The following is a 23158-nucleotide window of genomic DNA, read 5'->3' on the forward strand; positions in this document are numbered from 1 at the left end:
GACCCGCTGCATGTCGGTGAGCGTTGCTATGGAAACCCTACTGTACAGAGCAGCTCCGTGATAATGCAGTGAAGCGAGGGAGGAAAGAGAGAGGTGGGAGGAGAGTAGAGAGGGATGCTAGCAAACACAGGAGAAGAACAAAAAGCCATACTGCAGGAATAAGATAAAGGAGGAAAGTTTCCTAGAAATATAGCATCAGGAAGTGTTGTGTAGTTGGAAGGGAGAGTGGGACAACTTTAGACCTGACTGTGGGAAAGATAGCTGGCTCTGAAAGTGCACAGTGTATTCTAAAAGTCATAGGCAGCACAACATCTCTGGATGTTTTGGCTCCTGACTCTTATTGCTTTGGACGTGACAGACCCAGAGGTTGCGAAGGTAGACTGTCAGCTTTAATCTGAGGGTAACCTATGCTCAGCTCCATATCAGATGACCACTTACAGAACTATGACCTCTTCATGGCAGAGTTTATTTCAGAGTGCTAGAGGCATTTAGACATATTCAACATCACATTCTTTTATTTATTTATGTTTTTTTCATTTTAATTTCACAATCACACAGTCTTAATATGTGATGACAAAAGCTCCAGACAGCTGATGCCCATTATTTAGTAATGCATAAAGGTGGGGCAGTTTTACTCTGGCTTGTATTTACCTGTCATTATTTAAGCGCTCACATGTTGCAGCACTGTATTACTGTATTTAAATTCAAGTACATCCAAATCCAAAAAAACTGACAAGAGACCTTTGTTCATTAAAAACAGGGCTAGCTTATAGTTTCTCAGTCCTTATTGTTATTTATGTTGATATCATGAATATTATGGCTTTCATGGCTCTTTTATCTATGCAGGACAAATGTGCAGTATATACATGAGAGAGCAGCTGATAAAATTATTTTCTATGGTAACTCTTAAATTACTAAAACAAACAAACAAACAAACAAAAAAAGACCAAAAAACAAGAGTAGCTCCAGCCCCCCTGCGACCCTTAAGGATAAGTGATATAGATAATGGATGGATGGATTAATGGTAATGCCATATCAAGCAGAAAACTGCTGTATCCTGGGTGCTGCCAACAAGGTGGCAGACAAGGTTAGCTAACAAGACATTAAAACATCTAGCAACAAAAGAACCATATATTTTTCTGAGTAGTGCTCAAATAGAACTAAAAAGAAAGTGTTTCCTTCAGCAGCACAAAAACCATGATATGCTGGCTGCTCAGTGCAAGATGGCAGACAAAGCTAACAATGAGCTAATGGCAAAATTCGTCAACACATCTCCAAATGCTATTGTTGTTGTAGGTAAAGGGAATATTAAAAAAAAAAAAAAAAAAAAAAAAAAAAAACTATAGGTGTTATTGGTAACATGTTAGTCATAATATGTTTTTGAGCTAATAAAAAGTAAGAACAATAAGTCTGTTTTGGACTCGCTCTGCCTCCTCATGGCCAGAAATTAATTACACTAGTTTAAAGGGTCCAATCTGCTGAATCTGAAATATACTCTTCCTAATTAAATTACCAGTTAGGAGAACAATTTTTACAGACAACAGTTGGTCCCAGTGTTTTTCCCCTGTCATACCAAGACTGAATACCGCTCTGGAAATTTCTTCTCCCTGTAGGCTTTACACAAGCTGCGCTCTGGAGCAGGTTATCTAATGCCAGGTAAATAACACAGAAACTTATACAGTGTGAAAAGGGACTAAATTAGTGCAGAGCTGAAAGATAATCATGGGCAGAAAATGTGCCATTGTGAAAATTACTACAAAGCGACATGTTAATCTTCTCAGCCATAGCAAGGTAAGATTTATCCTGGCAATACATAATTATTATTTTTAAGAGATTATTTGAGGATATTTATTACGATCTTGTGTTTTCATTGATCAGTTACTCTTTCTATTAAAAACCTTTTGACATATTTAATTGCTTCATAATTATGTTGACAAGACAAATGCATGCTGTTTCATTAAGGACACTGTGTACTGTTGGAGCTAGATAAACACTCATAACTAGGCCAATCTCTGCTGCATTTACAGTATGTGGGTTCAAAAACTTCACAGAGCTACAGTGTTTCTATCTGCCACTCGACCCTCTCTAGGAGGTTTTCTTATCACTTCTTTGTCTTTTCTGCTGTCCATTTTTATCTTCCCCTTTCTTTCTGTAATGACTTCACTCATCCCCTGATTAGAGAGTATCTCTCATCGAAATCATGATAATCATCCATCCAGCCAACCAGCCATCTTTCCATTATCTGTTCATCATTTAACTGATCCATTCATCCATCAGTCTGTACATCTGTCGATCCATCTTCCCCTCCCTCTGTCTGTCCGTCCACCCATCTGTCTGGTTATCTCTCAAGCCGACTTCTTTTTCTTTGTCCTGATTCAACCCCTCATACCAGTCTGGTCTGCGGATTTTATCAGGCTGCTCTGAAAATGAACTAAGTGTGTGTGGTCCATACAGCCTGCAAGTTGTAGAGTTATGTAACAAGGCTTTAACTGCATGTATGCTACTGTCAGCTCTGTTGCTCAACTCACATTCTGCCAGATTTTGTTTGTGTGCATTTTTGCATGCAAAAAGCATGCATGGGTGTGTGCATGCTTGTTTCTATTGTTAGGCAGGCAATTCATACGGTGTGTGTCTTATTAACTTTGACTGAACTGAGCCCTGATCTAAGAAACTCATCGTGCCTCCTTTAAAATATATAGTGCATGTGTAAATGGGCTTTTTTTTTCATATAAATCATAAAAATAGGAACTGTATATCTCGTTGCCATAATTATTTTTTCAGCTTTTTACTGCAGTCAGATGAAATAAACAACACAGCATCATGAATATGTGCATTTATGTGGCCATCATTTTGCAATTACAATTGAATTTTCCCACCAGTTCCACCAGAAAACTCTATACTTGTTTCAGCTGTATATTTAACCATGCTGTCAGTGTGGCTCTAGAGATGGTAATGTCTGCCTGTCATTCAGTTGATTAAATATCACAAAAATTACTGGATTGACTGATATGACATTTGGTACAGATAAGCATAATGCCCGGTTGATGAAGTCTTTTGACTTCAGCGTCCCTGTCACTTTTTCTCTAGGGCCATCCTGAAGTTCATATAAAATTTTGTGAAAAATCTGGTCCCTGTTCCCATCTGGTTCATCCTCTGGGGAGCAGAGAACTGTAATAACTTTAATGCCCTTTCATCCGTCACCATCATCAGGTCCAAATTTTAATTTATCCAGTACTTTCACCTGATAAAATTCCCATGGGCCTCAGTTGTATATTGTGTCAAGTGCTAACTAGAAAATGTTTGGATGTTAGCATATTATTATGCTAAACACTACATCAGCTTAGCATCAGCATGTTAGCATGCTGACTTTAGCATTTAGCTTCACAGATCTCACACAGACTGAAAACAGTACTGTGTTTAACAATGCAAGAGGCTGGTTTGAAGGCTTATTAGATTCCAAAACAGGATTTAACAAATCAGGAAAGTTATCACAGTAGCAAGTATGTAGCGTCTTTACATTACACTGCAGCAAAAGTTGAGCCTGGTTCAATTTTTTTTTTTCTGGACAGCCCTGTAGTGCTTTGCTGAAGCCCTCCGCCTTGGCCTTCTGACAGAATAGTTCCTCTTGTAAGAATGAAAGATCTGCAATTTACCATGCAAGGCTCAAGTTGCTACACTGCCTCTTTTCTTCCATAGTGTATTCAAATATCAGTACACAGTATAAGGGCTGCCATGATAAATGGGGATATCTATGGTGAAGACATGAATCTCTACCCTTTCTGTTTAATCAACACTGTAATCTGTTTTCTAACATTCTCTGTTTTCTTGGGACCTGTTACTTGAGAGCTGCTGTCCTCTTCTGTCCCTCTAACCTTTTACTCAACCCTTAAGACTGCATGGCCTGAATTGAAGGCCTCCACATACAGTGTGTTCTCATGCAGCTGAATGAAAGGGTTAAGACTGGAAGAAAGAGAAGAGGAGGAGAGAGAGAAAGGAAGAGTCAGAGATTGAAAATTAGAACAGAAACTGAGAATCCTTATCAAAGCCTGTCCTCATGCAACCCCTTGCCTCTGCATGAATGTGTGTGTGTGTGTGTGTGTGTGTGTTGACAGGGCGCGGCAGAAGAAAGGATGACCTGAGAAGACCGCTGGACAAACTCCTCCTACTGTACATCTGTCACCTCTGTAACTGTCACCAGCCTGTCAATCATTCTCCAGTAACAAGTTGTTTTCACAGAAGACAGTTGTCAGTCACTCTTAATATCGCTCTTTGACAGCCACTGTGTTTGGTTCACACATCCTCCTATGCTCTCTGTCACACACTCTCAAACCCACCCCCAAAACACCCACAATGCATCTGCCCATGTGCCCCCCCTTACCTCCATCTGAGTATGTCTCTGTTCCGTATCCGTCTTGCAGCCCGTTGTTCCACGTACCCTCGTACTTCCCACTCGTCCCTGTGCTCTCCCGAACACCATAGCGTCCCTTAAAGCCGTGCGTCCACTCGCCCTTGTACACCCAGCGACCTTTATTCTCAACACCCACTCCGTGTCTCTTGCCCTGAGCCCAGGTGCCCTGGTAGGTGTTACCACTGGGCCAAGTGTAGACGCCCAGCAGCTCAAAACCATGGGCCCAGGACCCACAGTACTCGCCCTGGCCTTTGGGTCCCGTGCAGATCCCGTGGCCGTGCGCCTTCCCCTCCTCCCACCCTCCGCAGTATGACCCCCCATCGTCAAAGTTGAACCTGCCGCCAGTGGACATGCATGAAACAGGTCTTGGCAATTCCCCTGAAGCCTCGACAAAAAGAAAAAGAAAAGAAAAAGAAAAGAAAGGGAGAAAAAAGAAGGACAGGTTGGTGCTAGAACCAATCCATGGAGCTGAATTTAGAGGTTGGTGTGGTCGGGGGTGAGGAGGAGGAGGAGGAGGAGGAGGAGGAGAAAGTTGGGAAGGAGAGGGAGAGAACTCCCACAGAAATCAAGAAACGCCACTCTCTGTTTTCAGCTGGCTTGAAGAAGAGAAAGGAGGAAAAAAACAAAAAACGGGAATAACAAAACTTGGCCCCTCACAGGAATGTCAGGGGTCTCCCTGCGTGGTGGGAAAGCGCAGCGTGACGATGTTCACACCATCCTCTTGGTGGGTTCTTTGTAGCTTTGGTTAGCACTTCCCAGCTTCTCTGTGGCAGATGCAGGTGAGAGAGGAGGAGAGTGGGCCCAGAGCTGCCATTATCCTCTCTCAGCAGGAGATGAAACCATCAGGCAGCTCCACCGGCCTGCCATCAGCCTGCCTACACAGTCTACGACACAAATGCAGAACTCTTCCTCCTACTCTTCTCCTGCTTTCCGCTCAGGCCCACTCGTTCTGCCGCCTCCTACCTGATGATGCCTCCACCTCTCTGGGGTGTAGAGTCAAGAAGCCTCCCCGGTGGCAGCCCTTCAAACCTCCGAGCTTCCAGCATAGAAGCCACCCTGATCAGCAGTGAGGCCACAACTTTGACATATTGTGTGATGAAAGAAAAAAGACTTTACTCTTTAAGAAAATATTTTTTTTTTCTTCTGCTCCTAATAATCAGACAAAAAATGATTTCAACTCTGAACGTGGGGCTCACTTCAGGCTTCACAATCTTCTTATTCTCAGCCTTCACACACACACTGTGCCTGATCACACAGCGAAGGAACACACATGCATAGAGAGAGGGAGAGAGAGAAAAATGGGGGAAAACACATAGGGTAATCTGCTTGGCTGCTTTTTTTTTTTTTTTTTTTTTTTTTTTTTTTGTTTGTCCTGTGGTGCTGGAGAGCAGCAATGCAGTCTCCTGCCTTGTGCACGCACCCACTATATGCAAGCACACACACACTCTTTCTGACAGCAAATGCGCACACACAGACAATGAAAATAAACAACTGAATTGATTATTTTCTCCTCCTCTAGTCCCCCTCTCCCTCTCAGTCTGTCTGTAGGTCTTTAATCCACTGCGTCCATAAGTGGTTTATCCTCTGCGTGGGTTGCCTTCAGGTTGCCCGTTTGATGAAATAACATCCATCCATATGATCCTGTTATGGTGCGTTCTGTCCTCTTCAGCATCTCCTGCTCATCTCCATGTTTCCCTATGGAGCGCTGGCTGACGCACAGCCTGCCTGCCTGCCTGCTGTCTTGGTCTTACAATCTCTTCTCCTATGGCTGGATCGCTCAGTCTCTCTCTCTCTCTCTCTCTCTCTCTCTCTGTCTCTGAGTGTATGTCTCTCTCTCTCAGAAAATCTGCTCATTAGAGAGGACTGTTCCAATGCAGCCAACCAAGTCCCCCCCCACCCTCCCTCCTCCTGCTCAATAGCACACTCCAGCTCTTAAAGAGACACACACCCCACACAGAGTAGAGCCTCTCTCATCCTCCCTCACCTGTAGCTTTTATCATTTTCTCAGCCTTCCTCCTTCCTCTCCTGTGTCTTGCCTCAGTCTCAGCTTGTTGACCTGATCTGACAGTCTAAAGATGACTGCAGTGGCAGTAATACATATTATCAGTCACCATTCGCACATTTAACATGTTATTAAATGCACCTGTTTGCCCTCTTGCTAAGAGTTAGGGGAGAAGATCAGTGTCACTAAATGCGGTGGCAAGAAAAGGTAAGTGCACCTTTAGGAATTACCTGCATTTGCATATAAATTTGTCTTAAAATATGGTCAGTTCATTGAAGGCACAATGAACAAGTCACACACAAAACACTGTATCGCTCTTGTGTGTATAGAATTAGTCCAGGGGTTAGCAAACCTGGAGTGCAATCACTGAAACATGATTGGAGGTGTGGGTTATAGCTACTTTGACCTTTAAAAAAAACACTCAAACATTTTTAGTTGCCTTTCACAGTAAGCACAGCCTGATGCCACACCTCGCAGAAAAGAGATCTGAGGAATGCTATTGGTGATTTACATAAAGGTGCAAAGGGTAACAAAGTAACATTAGAGTTTAAATATTTATCAGCCCATTTACAGACAAACTGTCTATAAACTGAGACATCTTATGCTGCGTTCATGTGCTCCTCGGATAGGTCCAAATTCCCATTTATTTCTCATCGTTCAGATGCTTTTGAGTCAGAATGTGGAACTTGGACAAAGACTATGTGTTGTATATTATTGCTCAGGGAATTTAAACATGTAGATAGCTGTTTACTGCTGAAACCACTGAAATATTGCTTTACCTGACTTGTTAATAAACTAACTAATCTAACTCGCTCTGTGTGAACAGCAACTATCAGTTACAAAAAAAATATGCAATATATGAATTTGTACCATTAATCAAAAGTTTCTTACCATCAGCCAAACATTTACTTGTGTCTGCCATGTTTTCTGTATATATCCACCAGCCAAAGCTCAGTAGAAGTTGGCTGATGCAGCAGAACAATGACCAGAACAATGAAATAAATCTACTATACAAAGACGATCTGTGGCGCAGTCAGAGCCCAGACCTTAAACCAACAGAGATACTGTGAATGACCTCAAGAGAGCTGAGCTAAAGCAGCTCTGTTGGAAGAAGGGTCCAAATTTTCTAAACATTAAAGCATCCGCAGCTACTGCCAACAAGAGCTGACCAGTTATTAAATCCAAGGTTTCACTGACTTCATCCATCAGTGCTGTGAATGTTTGATGGGGGTGTTCAATAAAGACATTTAAGATTTGTTATTTAGTTCAAGCACATTGTGTTTATCTATAACCAGGCAATTCCAAAGGGTTCTCGTACTTTGCTTAGCTGGGACTGCATTGATTGAAGTACATTTGTTTTGATGACTGAAAAAGGCAGCATGTCCTCACAGATAATTTTTATTTAACATGCAGAGGTTTTTTATGTTGAGCAGTGAAAAATTACATATAAAGATCTTCTATAAAGGCATTTTTTGAAAGAGATGTCCCTTTAACACTGTAACAAACTGTGTCCCTGTAACACTGCACAATCCACAGAGGTCACTGTCAACAGTGTCAGGAAGCAGTTCCACTTAAAACTTAAAAACACCAAGGCATTGTTTTTGGACCAAAAAACTGAGGGCAAAAACTAACACACTTGGTGATGCCTGCATTTACAACACAGAACAATCACAACTTTCCAAATGATAATTCAACAGAGTCTTACAGATTAAGCTCTGTAGCTCAAAAGATTTCTAATGTCAGATATTTTATGCATAAGTGCATGTAGCATGTACAGTAGTCTGAGATTAATTTAAATAACCTGATTACAAAGGAGCATATTATCATATTCGATGCTATATCCAACTTCTCATAGAAAACTGAGCTCTCTGAACTCTCTTTCTACTTGAAGACTTTTGCAGTTGAGGGCATTTAACCGTTACTGAATTGGAACAATGGAATAAACATCTCCATAAAGGGCAAAGCCATGGATGTATTAATAAGATGAGATACTTCCCAGATACCACCCAATTCATTCCAATGTATGTTAACTGGGTGCATATGCCAGAGAAGTTGTCTAGGGTCTCTGAAAGTCTAAAGCATGTGCATCAGAGTGTCTCCTGCTGGCTGCCTGCACATATGAATGGAACAAAAATAATTAACTGCCTTAATCATTTTCATCAGATCTTTGTCTCAAATTCTGATAATAAAAGGAGTCATAACTCCGGGTTTGTAAAGATTCTATATGGGAGCATCCGGGACCAATTGTGGCCACTTTGCCAAGTTAACTGTTAACTGTAAGTTGCCAGTTAAAACAATGCAGATGGCTTGTTGTTATTGATGTATGTGGTATTTCGTGTACACTGTGCAGGTCAGGTCTTGGAGCAGCGTTTTTCTGCCCTGTGTGATTCACTGTGGATTTTTCTTTAAACTTCACAGTGATTTGCCTTGCTCAAGAGCATCTCAATTGTGTTTGAGGAAGGAAAAGTGAATTAACACCCTCACTCTCTGTGCTGGACCTAATTTGAGCATTATGTGGATCAGTGTAGACAGAGAGGCAAACAACAGGTGATATTAAATCACTCTCTGTAGTTAACTGTCCTTTAAACCACTCTTCTGTCTTTCCCCTTCTACCTTTCCCTGACTGTACCTCCTCTCCGTCCTCCTCACATCATTAAGTGCCTCTCTCTCCATGTCATCCTTTTCCTGTTTAGCTCCTCCCTGCAGCTGTCCTGTTGCTGTTGTTGTCCTTGTCCTTCTGTCTGCCAGTGTCTGAGAGAGCTAAGCCAATTCCAGCCCAGATTACAGTAATAAAATCACTGTGAGGCTGGGGATTAAGGCTTAGGCCTCTAAACACACTGGTAGTAGAAAGAGGGAAAGGGGGGGGGAGTGGAGGAGGCAGATAGAGAGACAGTGAGCAGGTGAAGAAGAGGGCAGGCAAGGGAGGTAGGGTTAGTGTGATTTCCTGACCACAAGAGAAGGATTAGGATTTAGAGTTAGTAAGAAGTAAGTTAGTAACACAAGTGTACATGCTCACAAATCCATGACATCATGTGAACATAATCAATTAGAGTTAACACAGCTCTGACACAATCATGGATAATGATTACTGGGTCATTACACATGCCATTATACTGTAAAAAAAAAAAACTCACACACAAAAGTAAAAATTCTTATCATACATTTTTATAGAAGTTCTGACAGCCATTTCAGAATAAAATAACTTATCTAAATGGTTTTAGTGTGGGTTACTACTATATATATATATATATATATATATATATATATAAACTCAATAATAATTAAGGCCATACTATACTATTTCTTAGACATGTAGTCATTTGATCAATTAATGTGATATATGATCAATTAACTACAGCAGCTTTGAAATACAGCTCTGACCTTGTGTATCATTTTGAAGCATAACATCATGTAATGTAGTTCTGCACTACACCAATATAAAAGATACAATTTAAAGAATTCTTTCTTTTTACAATAAAGGCATGTGTGTGTGTGTGTGTCTGTGTGACTTTGATAAGCTTGTATGTATACTTTCAATAGTGTGTCTGTAGTTTCACTTACTTAATGTTTATTGTTTCAGTCTGCGCTGTCTATGTAACGCCCCATAACCTCCATGATAGAAATGGTTTCTAACCATTATGGATGTCAAAGGCCAGTGTCTCCATACTAGATCAGATGATAACAGTCAAGTGAAAGATAATGTGCTTCTTTTAGGCAGCCTTATTTAGCAACTCAATGTGTTTGCTCGCCATCTGGTCTGTCTGTACAGCGTGTGACATCGCCAAGCAATCAATAAGGGCACTCCTCTAGGTAGCCCATAATTACATAAGGGTGCCTTGAAACTGCGCACCTTAAGGATCACAAGACTGGGGAACTTAATGTTGGGTCACCATTTTTGGCCACTTAGAATGGATGATCAATTCTGCACAGCCATAAATGATTCAGGCCTCCGATATATAAAGACCTCATTAAAACTAAGTCTGCCAGTCTGTTCTATACACAAAGTTAAGAAAAAGCTAGAAATATACCTCACACTGGCATACAACAAGTTTCTCTCTTCCTTTCCCTCTCTCCCTCTCACACACACTCACGACTGACGTATCTCTGACGATTACACACTATGTGCCCCCACGTCAGCAATGCACCCAAAAAAAAAAATCTCTTCTCTTTAGTTATTTATAAAGTCTTTTTTTGTCCCGGAGTTAAAATAAAAAAGGGGGTCGCGGGAAAATTGAGGGGAAGAGGGGCTGTGAAGGAGGGAGAAGTGAAGGAGAGGGAGGCAGCCTCATTCTCATCCATCTCTCCTTCTCCTCTATTATTCATCAGCCTCTTCTCATCCCTCGTTCAGCTTGCTGATGGAGGATAAAATAGGTCACAGAGGAAAAGGCTGGTGCTCGCACGGTGACTGATGTCTTCCCTGACATATCGTGCACTCATCTCCTCCTCCTCCTTCCCTGCATCCCTCGCTCCTCTTCCTCTCTCTTTCACGTCCCTGCTGCTGCTGTCACTGTCTTCTCGTCCCATCTTTCTCACCTGCTCTCTCTCTCTCTACCTTCTCCTCTCTCTGACACTGCTTCCCTTCACATCCCTCCCATCTATTGAGAATTCCTGGATTCTGTCTTTCCTCAGCTCAGCTCACTGTCTCCTCTCTTTCTCTTCTTGCTTGCTGTAGAGGAGCAAAACTAAGACAAAGGAAATGTGTTGCTGCTAACTATCTGCAGGGGGCACACCAAACCATCACATCTACGGATCTTGCTATAGGGAAGGAAAGTAAACAAAAGAAGAGGAAAAAGGAAGAAAAATTGAGTCATGTTTTTATTTGAGCTGTACTACTTTTCGGTACTTTCTTGCTCAAACCCCCAATTGAAACTTGTGGTTGCTATGAAAATACAGTCTGCCATTTTCATGTGGGGCTTTATTACAGTGGAAAAGGACAATAAAAACCAAGGACAACACACTCAGACACCAGTGTTATATTTCTGGGAGTAAATGCTAATGTTGTCCCATATCTGCTGGATGTGACAGTGATGACACAACAATCAGCCACTGCATTAAAACCACCTGCCTAATATTGTGCGGGTCCATCCTCATAGTGCCAAAACGGCACCTACCTGCCGGGGTATGGACATGGAACTTCTGGGAGCGTCCTGTGGTGTCTGGCATTGGGACATTGACAGTGGAGAACATTGTATCGTAACAAAACAATCAATGTTATTCAGTTCTCCTGTCAGTGGTTTGAATGTAGTGGCTGATCAGTGTGTGTCAGTGTTTACAGCTTGTTCTGACATACTGTATGATTGACAGCAGCAGGATGTAAACATGTCAGCATTAAATATAATTTGGTAGAGTCAGTGAACTGTTATTTTATTGAAAATGAAAACCTGTGATCTCAGTTGATCAGCTGGCAAGTAGTTTCTTTTGAAATTTCACTTGCATTACTGAAAAATATTTTACACACATGAACGCGCGCGCGCACACACACACACACACACACACACACAGTTACTTGTTTGGCACATTCCACTACTGGTCTTCATAGAAGACTTTAGCCATGGCGAGGGCAACCTTAGCAACCTTTTTGTCCTTGGCATCAGGGCCCATGTTAGCTCGTGCCAGTCCTATCCAGTACTGCTCTGTACGGATCTGGTAATCTGTCACGGTCTCCCCCTCCTGCACTGCTGGGTGCTCTTCTTCATCTGGAAACACACAGACAGGTAGAAAGGTTAAAGATGCATGTTAAAGTTTCTTGGTCAAATTTACTGAGAACAGCTGTAATTCAGCTGTTTTCCTGCCAAGTCTGATGGCACAGAGGGAGGTCAGTAGAGACTGCCAGTGGGCTAGTTTGTTTACAGAAGTCATTCTAATGTCTCATTCTAATGTCTGAATCATTTGTATTATAATGCCACAAACATCTCTTAGGGACACACAGATATATGGCTACACACAGCTACAGAGAAAGATAATTTAACAGACAAGCAGACAACATAGGTAACCTGGCATGTGTGTGTCACAGAAAATACAACACCAGGAAAAAAAACCTCTATTGGTCAGAAATGTAAGATTCAGTGTTTTTTGGATTATAGCTCAGCCAACACTGTGTTTCTGAGACTGCTAACTATAAACATCTGATAATAATCTGATAATAATTTCAGGTTAATATTCATTTTCAACAGCAAAACTTTTAATAAGGATCACAAATTTAGATTTTAGTCATGCAAGCTGCGTGGTTCCAGGGATGGCAATGATGACCTGTCTGTCTGTCTGTCTACTGACCACTTTGGTCAGCAACTAGTGGATGAACTGACATAAAATTTTATACCAACATTAAGTGTCTCTGGAAGATAAATTGTAATTACTTTGTTTATTATTGTCTAGCACCATCATCAGGTAAAAACGTTCATTTGTCCAATACGTTGGTTTCACAAAACGAATGAATTTTGTGTTTAGTGTCAATCAGCAAACGTTAACATGCTAAGATGCTAAAATGAAATGGTAAAACAAGGTAAACATTATACCTGCTAAACATCAGCACGTTCATATTGTCACTGTGAGCAACTGATGTTAGCACTTAGCTCAAAGCATGACGTGGAGCACATTATTCCCAATACTGCGTCAGACGTGCACATTATGTGAAAAGGAAGTGTGGCGACCCAACATATTTTCCTGCCACCAGTTTCAGGCCATTCCTCTAGGCAGTGAAGAAACAGACTGCTAGCCAGTAAACACAGATGTAAAGAGAAGAGAAATGTATTCAACACATTTGTTAGACCTAAAGGTTTTGGTGACAAGCACAGAATGATAATTTAAGAAGAAAACTCCACAGGATACCTTTAGGTAATTGTGACATACAGTGAACTGGAAACAGCTGAGAAGTAAACTTGTTAGCGCTCTCTGGTGGCCTAAATAAGGGCTGGCTTTATACAAGACAATAACTAGTTCTTGCAATGACTGAAAGGCAAAAGTGTTAATATGCAATAGCCAGGCTGGAGAGAAGATGGAATACCTGGCCAATGGTTCACATGAAAACTGAAATAATTGCGTCAAGACTGAAAAAGAGAGAGCTGAGCTATCACGAAGTAAAGTGGGTGTGAATGTTGGATGATTAGTCTCAAAAAGTTATGGAAACTGTCATATACAGCCACAGTCCAGCATCAGAAATGTGGGGGGAGGGATGTTCTGAAGACCAACTCAAATGTGTGTGTGGATGTCAGTATAGCAATTTCTTGTAATTTTATCATGGGCCAACATGTAGTCTGACAACGAAATATCATTGATAAGCTACTATGTTATTGAAAATAATTAAAGATAGATATTTTTACTGAATTACATAAAAGGGTGAATTATTAGTGTCTGGAGTTTCCTAATGACACCATGTGTGTGCGTGTTTGGAATGGTGGTATACCACATATGAAAATCTGTTTAATGTCAAGCATATCCTAGTCTGGATACAGTGCTTGTTGCTCATTAGAAATCACATTTAAAGGTAAAGCAGCCAATAAAGAGACAAATGAGTGCAAGACAAAAAAGAGGTGAAATAATCCCTTGCCTTCCTCATCCTTGCTTTCCTCTTCAGATGACTCCTCCTCCTCCTCTTCCCCTTCTGCTCCTTTTGCCTCCTCCTCCTCCTCCTCCTCCTCCTCATCGTCCTCTGACTCAGACTCTTCCAGCCACTCTTGTGTCTCTGTGGAGAAAGAATCATAAATCCAAATGAAACCTCAAACCCCTCTCTCCAATCTTATCATCACTCCAACTCCTCTCCTGCGTCAGAGGATACTCAAACATGACAAATCAGCACACACACTGACTGCTTTAGACTACCTGAGGCCTGTACTACAGTATGAAGCAAGTTCAACCTACCCAGGATATCTTTTCTTTATCTGGCTTCACTGAACCTAACAACCACAGTCTGGCTAAGTGGTCATTCAAGGCTGGTTATCAACTCATTAAGTCAACCCAGGATATCCCGAGCACGTTCACATGAAAGAGGCAGAGTTGTTAGTTAAAAGCAGTGTTGTCAGAACCACGAGTAAAGTACTTAATATGATATGAGAAGTAACACTGACACCTGCATACCTGTTTGATTCTAGCAACATTCATAAATGACATTTAACAAGGTGAAATGAAGATATAACAGTAAGTATGTGATCACTTAGTGTGATTAACTCTGTTGTGGACTTAATGGAAAGACTGGAACAGCAAAACAATTCCACTGATCTATAAAAATGTCTATCAATCTTTGTCAATTGTCACTTTACTTCACTTTACTTTTGGGATCCTGCAGAAATGAGGACGCTTTCCAGTGATCTGATTGGTCACTAGTTAATCCGATCCTCTGAAGTTAACCTGCCCTGGAGCAGGTTAGCTGTTCAGCATCAGTTACCATGGCAATTTACCCTGCTAAGAAGTGAACTGCCGTCGTAAGACTGAAGACCCGGAGTTAAACCTGAAGTTACAGGCCTCTGGTGAGGTGACACTTAGTAAATCTAAGATCATTTTTGCTACTTAAGAGTCTTTTATACTGGCTGACTCACTTGGATCCATTTCAATCAGAGTCTCCCACCGGTCCATCTTGTGGAGGTCCAGACAGTAGAAGTCATTCAGGGTGAACTGGCGGTCACCAACTTCAAACATGCCCCCGTATATGAAGAGCTTGCCCTGACGCACCGTTGCCATGGCATTGGACCTCGGGCAGGGCTCCACCAGGGGTTTGGAGGCTGAACATGGGGAGATAATTTTTTTTTTATTAGTTTAGTGTGTGTGTGTGTGTGTGTGTGTGTGTGTGTGTGCGCGCGTGTGCGGAATCTTGCCATCCTCCTCCTCTTCCTCTTCCTCCTCCTCCTCATCGTCCTCCTCCTCCTCCTCCTGAGCTCCAGGGATCACTTCCTTGATGGTCATCACTGTGCCATCCTCAGAGACGATTTCCTTGATGACCTCAGTGGGTCCTTGAGGAGCAGCCTCCTCCCCCTCCTCTTCCTTCTCTGCTCCCTCCCCCTCTGCTCCACCCTTCTTCCCCCTTCGTCGTTTCTTCTTCTCTGTCTTATTTCCCTGAACAGACAGAAACAAACATTTGTTGGAGCAATTCAGCAGCACCTCATACTGTAATGATCTGGTCACATGCCAGAGATGCCATTCAGAACATTATTTAACAAATGTAAAGGACAAATGATGAAGGTAAACTGTCAAAAAGTATTCGGACCTTAACTCACATTAACGATCACAGTCACCACTTAAACATTTAATGGAACAACAGCCAACTTTAAAAAGGAACTCCAAATATTGCCTGTAAGCAAAAGGTGAATATGTGTCATCAGGTGTAAGTAAGGTGCATGGATGTGTGAATGAAACTCATCAAGGTGAAGCCTGTTCTCCTAATTCTAAGAGCAAAGAGTCTGAACAACAAGCTGGCAGGGTTTTCCTCTTTTTCCAGAAGAAAACAGATTCCATTAGCAAGAAAAAAAAGCATCACTCCAAAAAAAAAAAAACACACACCAAGAATTGTTTGAGGCAGATCATCAAGGCCAAGTTTTAGATAAAAAAAGAGCCAGTATACAAACAGTGTCACAGGGAAAGGAGGAAACAACCTAAAAATATTTATACTATATAGAAGCAGCTCAAAAACAGGCATCTGGATCTGTATGCAGAAATCAGGGGGAGTGAGTTTCAGAGAATCATGACATTTCAATGATATTGGTACCAACTACCAAATTTCTGGTATTGTGACCTCCCAACTCCCTAATCCTGATTGGTCGTTGCTGTCAGTCGGATAGAATTATATATGCATTACCATAAAAAAAATCCAGAATTGCTCATGGAATAAGAAACTGTAATTCAACAGTCCTCAACATGCATCACCACTAAGTATTATTGGTTATTCCAAACAAGGACATGTAATCACAGTGACAGTTTGATGCATCATGTGGCACAGTTACATTACCAGCACTGACACTGGGATGGGATCAAATGACCACATGACAGATTACTGTGGAAAAAGTCATGTGTCAATTAACTTCCACATTTGAGAAGATGACAAAATAAAATGACTTAACACAAATCTACAACGTCTTAAGAAAATCACCTGAAAACTGTAAGTAATGGCTGAGCTGTCTTGCAACAGCTAACATGTCCTTTTTCTATCATGGTTGATGTTGGGGTGGCCTACATGCTAATAAAGTATAATGTAAGTCTGATTGTTTTCCTCATGCATTAAAAAGACATTAAGATGCATTTACCCAGAGAAATGATGCTTTCATCCATATAAACTTGGCAAACATTCATTCATGAAGCAGATAAATCAAGGCCTTGGAGCTTACCCTGAGAACACCGGGGAACCAGCGGTTCTTCACTATGTCATACAGGTACAGGTCGTTGTAGAAGTCGCCCTCCAAGATCTCCTCCTCTTCCTCATCGCAAACCCCGCCAAACAACACTGCCCGCCCCCCAGGGCCCACAGCCAGGGAGAAACCAGAGCGAGGAGGGGGTTTGTTACCTGAGGGGTTCACCCTAGACCATGTCCACTTCTCTGGAAGACAGAACGAAGACAAGTCACTAAAAGACAGGAAGGATAGTATTGAGAGCCGAGGGAGCCTTGCGGATGGAAAAGGTCTTCAAGAAACCTAAAAGAAGTCCAGTTGCCTTCAACTTTAGCACTTAAGACTACCATGATATAGATGACTGAGAACCTACACAGACAGGGAGGATGGTAGCGGGAAGTTTCTATTAATGTTCATAAGTTGGACTGTCTTAAATAATTTTGTTTCTAGAAACCAAGTTTGTTTATACCTTGGCCGTCTTTACCCTCTCGCTTAAGAAGAAACATGTCGGTGTGGATGGTCCCTTTCTCGACATCCTTCTTGACTCTCTAGATAAACACAAACACAATTATTAGAACGACCACAATACAGAAAGTAATTTATCATCAAAATGGGGGAGGCAGACATGCAACTACAGTATCAGAGCCACACACTCACCACTTTAGAGTATCCCCCATAGATGATGACACCTGTGCCATCAGGTGTTGAGGTCATCTGACAGGCAGAGCGCATGGAGGGGGCGGAGCCTGATGGAGTGAGGCGTGACCAGGAGAACGTGTCCAGGGAGAAAGAGTAGACATCATTGTAATAGATAAAATCCCTGTGGGGGTGTCAGGAGAGAAAAGGTAGAAAACAGCTTGAGTAGTGTTGACATCATGACTTGTTGCAGGGGGGACAAACCACTTCACATTTCACACATGGAAGAGTTCAATCATTCAAACTTAAACACGAGTATACCAGCACACTGCATACACAATGTTTCTGTTTTCTCACCGTAATCTGAACAATAAACTTAATGAAGACACTAAAACACTCAGTATCACTGAGGGGAACGGCAGTCAGGTGATAATTCTCTGCAGGGTGTCTCCTTTCACATTATGAAAAGACATGTGACTCATTAATAATATAAGAATATTGATTTGTGCAGCTTTAAGTTTGACTGAATATGCAGTGTTTCTGGAGAAATAGTTGCTTCACTGCTTCAAGGATAAGCCTGACTTTAATCTGCATTCTTCTTATGGCCAACAAACTTCATGACACAGTGTCTTTTCTGGTGCTAGGCATTTTTAGTGCATATTCAAAGTTTTACAGGGGGCTTTAACCATAGATGAAACTATAATCATACTTCCACATATTCTAGTTCTTATTTGTTTGTTTGTTTTCTTTTTGTAAAGTGTTCTTGGATTACACAAAAGGCACTTCAAATCAAATGTATTATTATTGTTGTTATACTTAAACTTAATTAATACATTTTATACTTATGCAGCCAGTCTGTATATGCCCCCATGAATCACTGTTCTCCATTGGAGTTACATTAGTCTCTTCAAGATCAAGATCATTTAAAAGAGGCTCTCTCCCTTCACTCGTTATAGATATCAAGAACATGCAAACCAACATATTACCTGCCCACCATCATCCCCATTTAAACAGACCAACTACTCTTTATTATTAATCAGTAATCAGTAATTTCTGCCTACTTGGTGCTCTCATGGAAACCTCCAAACAACAGCAGCTGTCTCTTGCTGAGGACCATCCGGTGACCACTGCGCCCCGACGGCCCACCCGGCGCCCTGGAAAAAAACACAAGTCATTTCTAAGTACTGCTGTCTGTTAAATTATAGTTATAAAACACAAACACCTAGCACATCACACTTGTACAACCTGATCAAGTTGGAACTTTATGAAGTTAATTAATCAACTGCATATTACATTACATGATAGATTCAATTCATTAGGATTTCCTAATACATGTATATTCTATATATTTCTATCATTTTTATTTAATAGTATTTATAGTTACTCTCAGCTCCCTGTATTCACACATTCAATCTGCTGACCATTACTTCCACTTATCCTCCGCCTTTTGTTCATTATTACATCTGTTTTTATGAGCTTGCACACATACTTGATGTTCTCCCAGGTGTGTGTAGCCAGGTGTAGCACCCAAAGGTCCTTGTAGTGGTAGAACTGTTCCCCGTTTGGAGAGGCAAACTCTCCCCCAAACACCCAGAGCTGGCCCCCACCCTGTGGAACTACCACCGCCTGATGGGAGGAGAGAAAAGAGTGAGGAAGGAGTGAGACGAAGGGGAGGAAGAAGACCGCATAGACACAGTGAAACAAGGAGCTCTGATGTCCTCAGATTTCGTTGCCGGCCATGGTGACACTGCTGATGTGTTTCAAAGTTTCCCCAGTTTGTGCTAAAGCACTCTGCCCCCTTGTGTCTGACATGAAGAATCACATTATCAATCGCATTTCAAATTCAGCGACGTCCAATCAAAATGTCATCTGCTACTGTAAATCAAATACTGTAAAACAGTGGAAAATTTAGGATTCTATGTCTGCTGGGCTCCAAATCAGAGCAACAAACCATTGTGATGTTTCAATGTGAGCTTAAATATTAGCAGATCTTTGAGGGCGTACCTGGTGGGAGCAGCGTGGTGGAGGAGGGTTTGGGATCTCTGATTTAACCCAGCTGTTCTTCTTGATGTTGTAGAAAAACAGATCATTGTACAGATATGTCTGCAAAAAAAAAACAGACACAATATTTGTATCAAAGAGCACACCCTCCACTTCATACACAGACTGTACAGTGTAAATGATAGTGAAACTGTTGTGTTAAATATAAACTAAAACTTTGTTAGCGATTGTTTATAGAAGCTGCCGTTACTACCGCTGACCGTGCCTGACCTGTCTGCACCCAAAGTGAAAAGTTTTTGACTACCTTTTTTCCATTGAAGAATTCTCCTCCAAACAGGATGAGTTCATCTTTCTCAGGATGGGCAGAGAGTGACGCATTCAATCTGAAAAGCATGAAGAGACATCAGAGACTAAGATACATCTATTCTCCTACCATGACTGACTGCAGTGATTCATGTGTAACATTACTATCTCCATTATAGCTACTTTTTAGTCACACTAGTGCCATGGCTCCAGGGATGGCAATGTTTGTCTGCCATGAAATTATGTACACATCTCACCAGATGATGTATCCTGATCCCCTGACTTTTCCTCTAGTGCCACCCGGTTGACATTTGCAGTTAAGAGTAAAAACACAAACTGTGGCATGGATTGCAATGAGAAAAAAAAAAAAGAAAAAATTATCAGATCAAAATTTTCATTACATTTCAATCTGCCTTAGCTGTACTCTGTGTTTCGTGCTGATAAACAGTATTAAGCTATTTAGTATTGTGCTCTTCCGTCTCTGTCTCCTCTTCTGTCTCTTTCTGCAGGTATTTCTTCCTCTGGAGCTGTAGAGTCTGATCTGCGATGACAAGTCTCCTGCTGCTCCTACAACTCCACTCAACACCTGCTGCTAGAATTAGAAATTACTTATACTGCTATTAGTTTTAGTGCTACGTTAGCAGTTAATACTTTAATTATTGCTATCATCGTTACTATTACTGTATTATTGGCATCACCTTATATTTTATATGGAACCCGTGTTATGCTATGTTCTTCTCACACTATTCTCTACCCCCCCCCACTCCCACCCCCACCCCCACCCCTCTCCTTCTTAACCCAAGCTTTAAAGGAAGTTTTTCCTCACCACTGTCACCTAGTACTTGCTCATGATGGGAACTGTTGGGTCTCTCTCTGTAAATACCTATTTTAAAGAGTATGGTCTAGACCATGAAAAGTGCTTTGAGATCTTTGAGCTTTGAGATCACTTTTGTTGTGATTTAACGCTATATAAATAAAATTGAATTGAATTGAATTGAATTGAATTGAATTTTTACAGCCCAGCACCAACTGCACATCCTTTGGAAGCTGAACTGGTTTGGAGTTTGTGGAAAACTCACTTTACTAGTCTACAACGTCTACAACTTCTACTTCTACTCTACTTGGTCTGTTAAATCTGAAGATGGCAAATTTCTCCCCTCTCGATGGAGATTAAGATGTCCAAAGGCCAGGTCTAACAGAATAAGAAATAGCATTTTCTTTTATACTATCAAACTGTTAAATGCTCACAGTGTGTCAGCTGATTATCTGTTTTACCCATCAGTTACTGGTTTCAAGGTTTTATGTTATGCCAGCACTCATGAACACTGTTGTATGTGAGCTGCTGATATGTCATGTCTGTGTATTTCACTTGGCTGAATGACAAATGTCCCACGTTCTTCACCTTGGTGATGGAGGTGAACATGTCGTCTCTACCACCTGGGTCTTTTTTGCATCCAGATGCTGAAACTCAGCTATCAGAGCCTCCAGATCCTCCTGGAGACAGGAGAAGGAAGAAAGAAGGGAAAAACGAAAGGTAATGTAAGAAGCGCAAACACACAAGGCTGGAATTGGCTTTCAGAAAGTAGCTGATGTTGTGGGTCCAAGCAATGTTGTTATGACAGTTGTGTTACTTCGCACTAATTTAGACTGGAAGTTGAATGTTAATTAGTACATTGTATTAAACAATTTAGTGAGCAGGACATAGAGCTGAAATAGTTCTCACGCCATATTAATCGTCATTTAAGACTAACAACAAGCTACAAAGCTAAACGTTAGGTCATCTTTGTGACATAGCCTAGCAAAAGAACAAATATTAATATTCAACGTTAAACATTTAGTTCAGGTTAGTCACGGTACCTCCTCTCGTTTGGACCTCTTGGAAACCTTTTTCTCCATTTTGGCTGCTGTTTTCTCCGCTCCCTTCACCTTCTTCTCTTTCTTGCCTTTTTTGCCCATTGTAGTTGGGATGTAATGACAAAGGTCCCTAGTTCTTTTATCAGTTATTTGAATGAATTCGGTGCCACATGGAAACAAACTCGCACGCCAATGCCTTTCCTCTGACAAGTGAGATTTACTTCCGGCAACAAACTCGGCCTAAGAGCAGTGTGGAAATGCAACAGCGCCGTCTAGCGGAGCACAAAGCCGCATGGCACCATCCAAAATGATGAACTCGTTTTCTCATAGGCCTGATAGTAGCAACAAGCAGCCATATACATATACATACGTGTGTATATGTAAGAGAGTACTCAGTGTCCACTTTTTAAGGTTCACTTGTGCTTTCTAATGCAATCCAATACAACCATTCTGCCACAAAGTTTACTGTTACGATGACTGTAATGCTGTTGCTTTAGATTGCCCAGGTGTAGCTAAGAGAGTGGCTAATAACTGGACTAATATAACTCACTAATGGAGAAATAAGGTGAGGGCATTTTGACCAGATCTTGATCCAATGTTCTATGTGTGGCACGTTCAGTATGCACAGATTTTCTTATAGATTTTTTTTGTTTGTTTGAATTTAACATTTTTTTTTGCTAAATGACGTGGCTTAGCTTTGGAAGGTATAACTTATTCATTGAGGGCAATTCTAAGCATTTCCACAAACAGTATATCATGAAGCAACACAAATGAACACACATAAAGATCCACAAGACAAGATCCCACCCTAGGTTTTATATAGATATGAAAATCTAGCAGGGAGTGAAGCTAATGGTGCTGATGGTGATGATTCTGATGATGATGATTAGTTATTTAGCTGGCCATGTTTAAATGCATGTGTCCATTTATCCTCAGTGTGTGAGCAATGTCACAGAGCGAAACCAATCTGTTTCAGTGTTGACTACCACAGTTGACTACCACTCCTCCTCTGAGTTGATCATCCTAGCTAATGTCTCATCTGCTTCAATGTCAAGGTCCAGTCTGTGTCTGGTCCTCTGTCAGTGGACAGACTGAGTCCACCAGTCGGTGGTTTGATCTGACTCTGGCCCCTTGTCTCTTCTCAGCGGCCTGGCCGATTCCAAGCACTAGTCCCAGTTGGTCCCTGCTCTTCATTCCCTTCATTTCCGCCTTTGGTATCCTGTGGAGACCTGCCTTCACTGCTGCCCCCCTGCTGAGCTTCCGGGGGGGGGGGTCCTCCTTTTCCCCCAGCGTCTGCCAGGCTGTCAAGTCTCCGAGCCGTCCTCCCGAGCACCTCCGCTGGGCTCTCCGGTCTCTGAGTAACCTGCCTGAGGTCTCCAGTTCCCTGGCTCTCCAGATAACAGGCCAATCATCTGTTTCCTTATCTTCAGTCTTGTTATCATAAGTGTCTGACAACATTATGGTTAGGATTCCTACAGAGATAGAGCTTTTAATTAAAGAGTAAGATCCTTTTTGTTTGTCTAAAAACATTCCTGTATATCACTACCAGACTCCAAAAAACAAAAACTGGAATTTTCCGGTACAGAGTACAGGAGCTGCTGGAATACTACTGCCTCCATCTGTTTGTTGGTGTTGTGTGGTTGT

At 41.5% G+C, this 23158-nt stretch overlaps 2 protein-coding genes and 1 long non-coding RNA gene across 3 annotated transcripts in view; all 3 read right to left on the reverse strand.

The window, feature by feature from the left end:
- jph3b (junctophilin 3b) overlaps positions 1-6248 on the reverse strand; it is a 46774-nt gene extending 40526 nt beyond the window's left edge. The window contains exon 1 of the mRNA XM_018703592.2: positions 4379-6248. Within this exon, the coding sequence (XP_018559108.1) occupies positions 4379-4760 (382 nt within the window). The 5' untranslated portion in view covers positions 4761-6248. The remainder of the gene's footprint in view (positions 1-4378) is intronic.
- Positions 6249-11212: 4964 nt separating this feature from the next.
- klhdc4 (kelch domain containing 4) lies at positions 11213-21736 on the reverse strand. Its single transcript, XM_018703615.2, has 13 exons — positions 21518-21736; positions 21063-21154; positions 19662-19740; positions 19361-19459; positions 18846-18982; positions 18418-18510; positions 17378-17540; positions 17190-17268; positions 16721-16929; positions 15218-15455; positions 14942-15124; positions 13957-14091; positions 11213-12106 (listed from the first exon to the last, which is right to left on the reverse strand). Exons 1-13 carry the CDS (start codon positions 21614-21616, stop codon positions 11934-11936), a joined length of 1779 nt encoding a protein of 592 aa, XP_018559131.1. The 5' UTR covers positions 21617-21736; the 3' UTR covers positions 11213-11933.
- LOC127142894 (uncharacterized) lies at positions 20152-20894 on the reverse strand. Its single transcript, XR_007814002.1, has 2 exons — positions 20756-20894; positions 20152-20410 (listed from the first exon to the last, which is right to left on the reverse strand). It is a non-coding gene; the product is annotated as an uncharacterized LOC127142894 (long non-coding RNA).
- Positions 21737-23158: the final 1422 nt, after the last annotated feature.

Source organism: Lates calcarifer, linkage group LG10 (genome assembly GCF_001640805.2).
Source record: "Lates calcarifer isolate ASB-BC8 linkage group LG10, TLL_Latcal_v3, whole genome shotgun sequence".
Lineage (NCBI taxonomy): Eukaryota > Metazoa > Chordata > Actinopteri > Centropomidae > Lates > Lates calcarifer.

Coding starts and splice junctions, on each gene's coding strand:
- klhdc4 (XM_018703615.2), bottom strand. CDS start 21,616: ATGGGCAAAAAAGGCAAGAAAGAGAAGAAGGTGAAGGGAGCGGAGAAA. Junction 18,511..18,845: donor CACACCTGGGAGAACATCAA/GTATGTGTGCAA, acceptor GTTTTTTTCCAG/GGCGCCGGGTGGGCCGTCGG. Junction 17,269..17,377: donor ATGGGGGATACTCTAAAGTG/GTGAGTGTGTGG, acceptor GTGTTTATCTAG/AGAGTCAAGAAGGATGTCGA.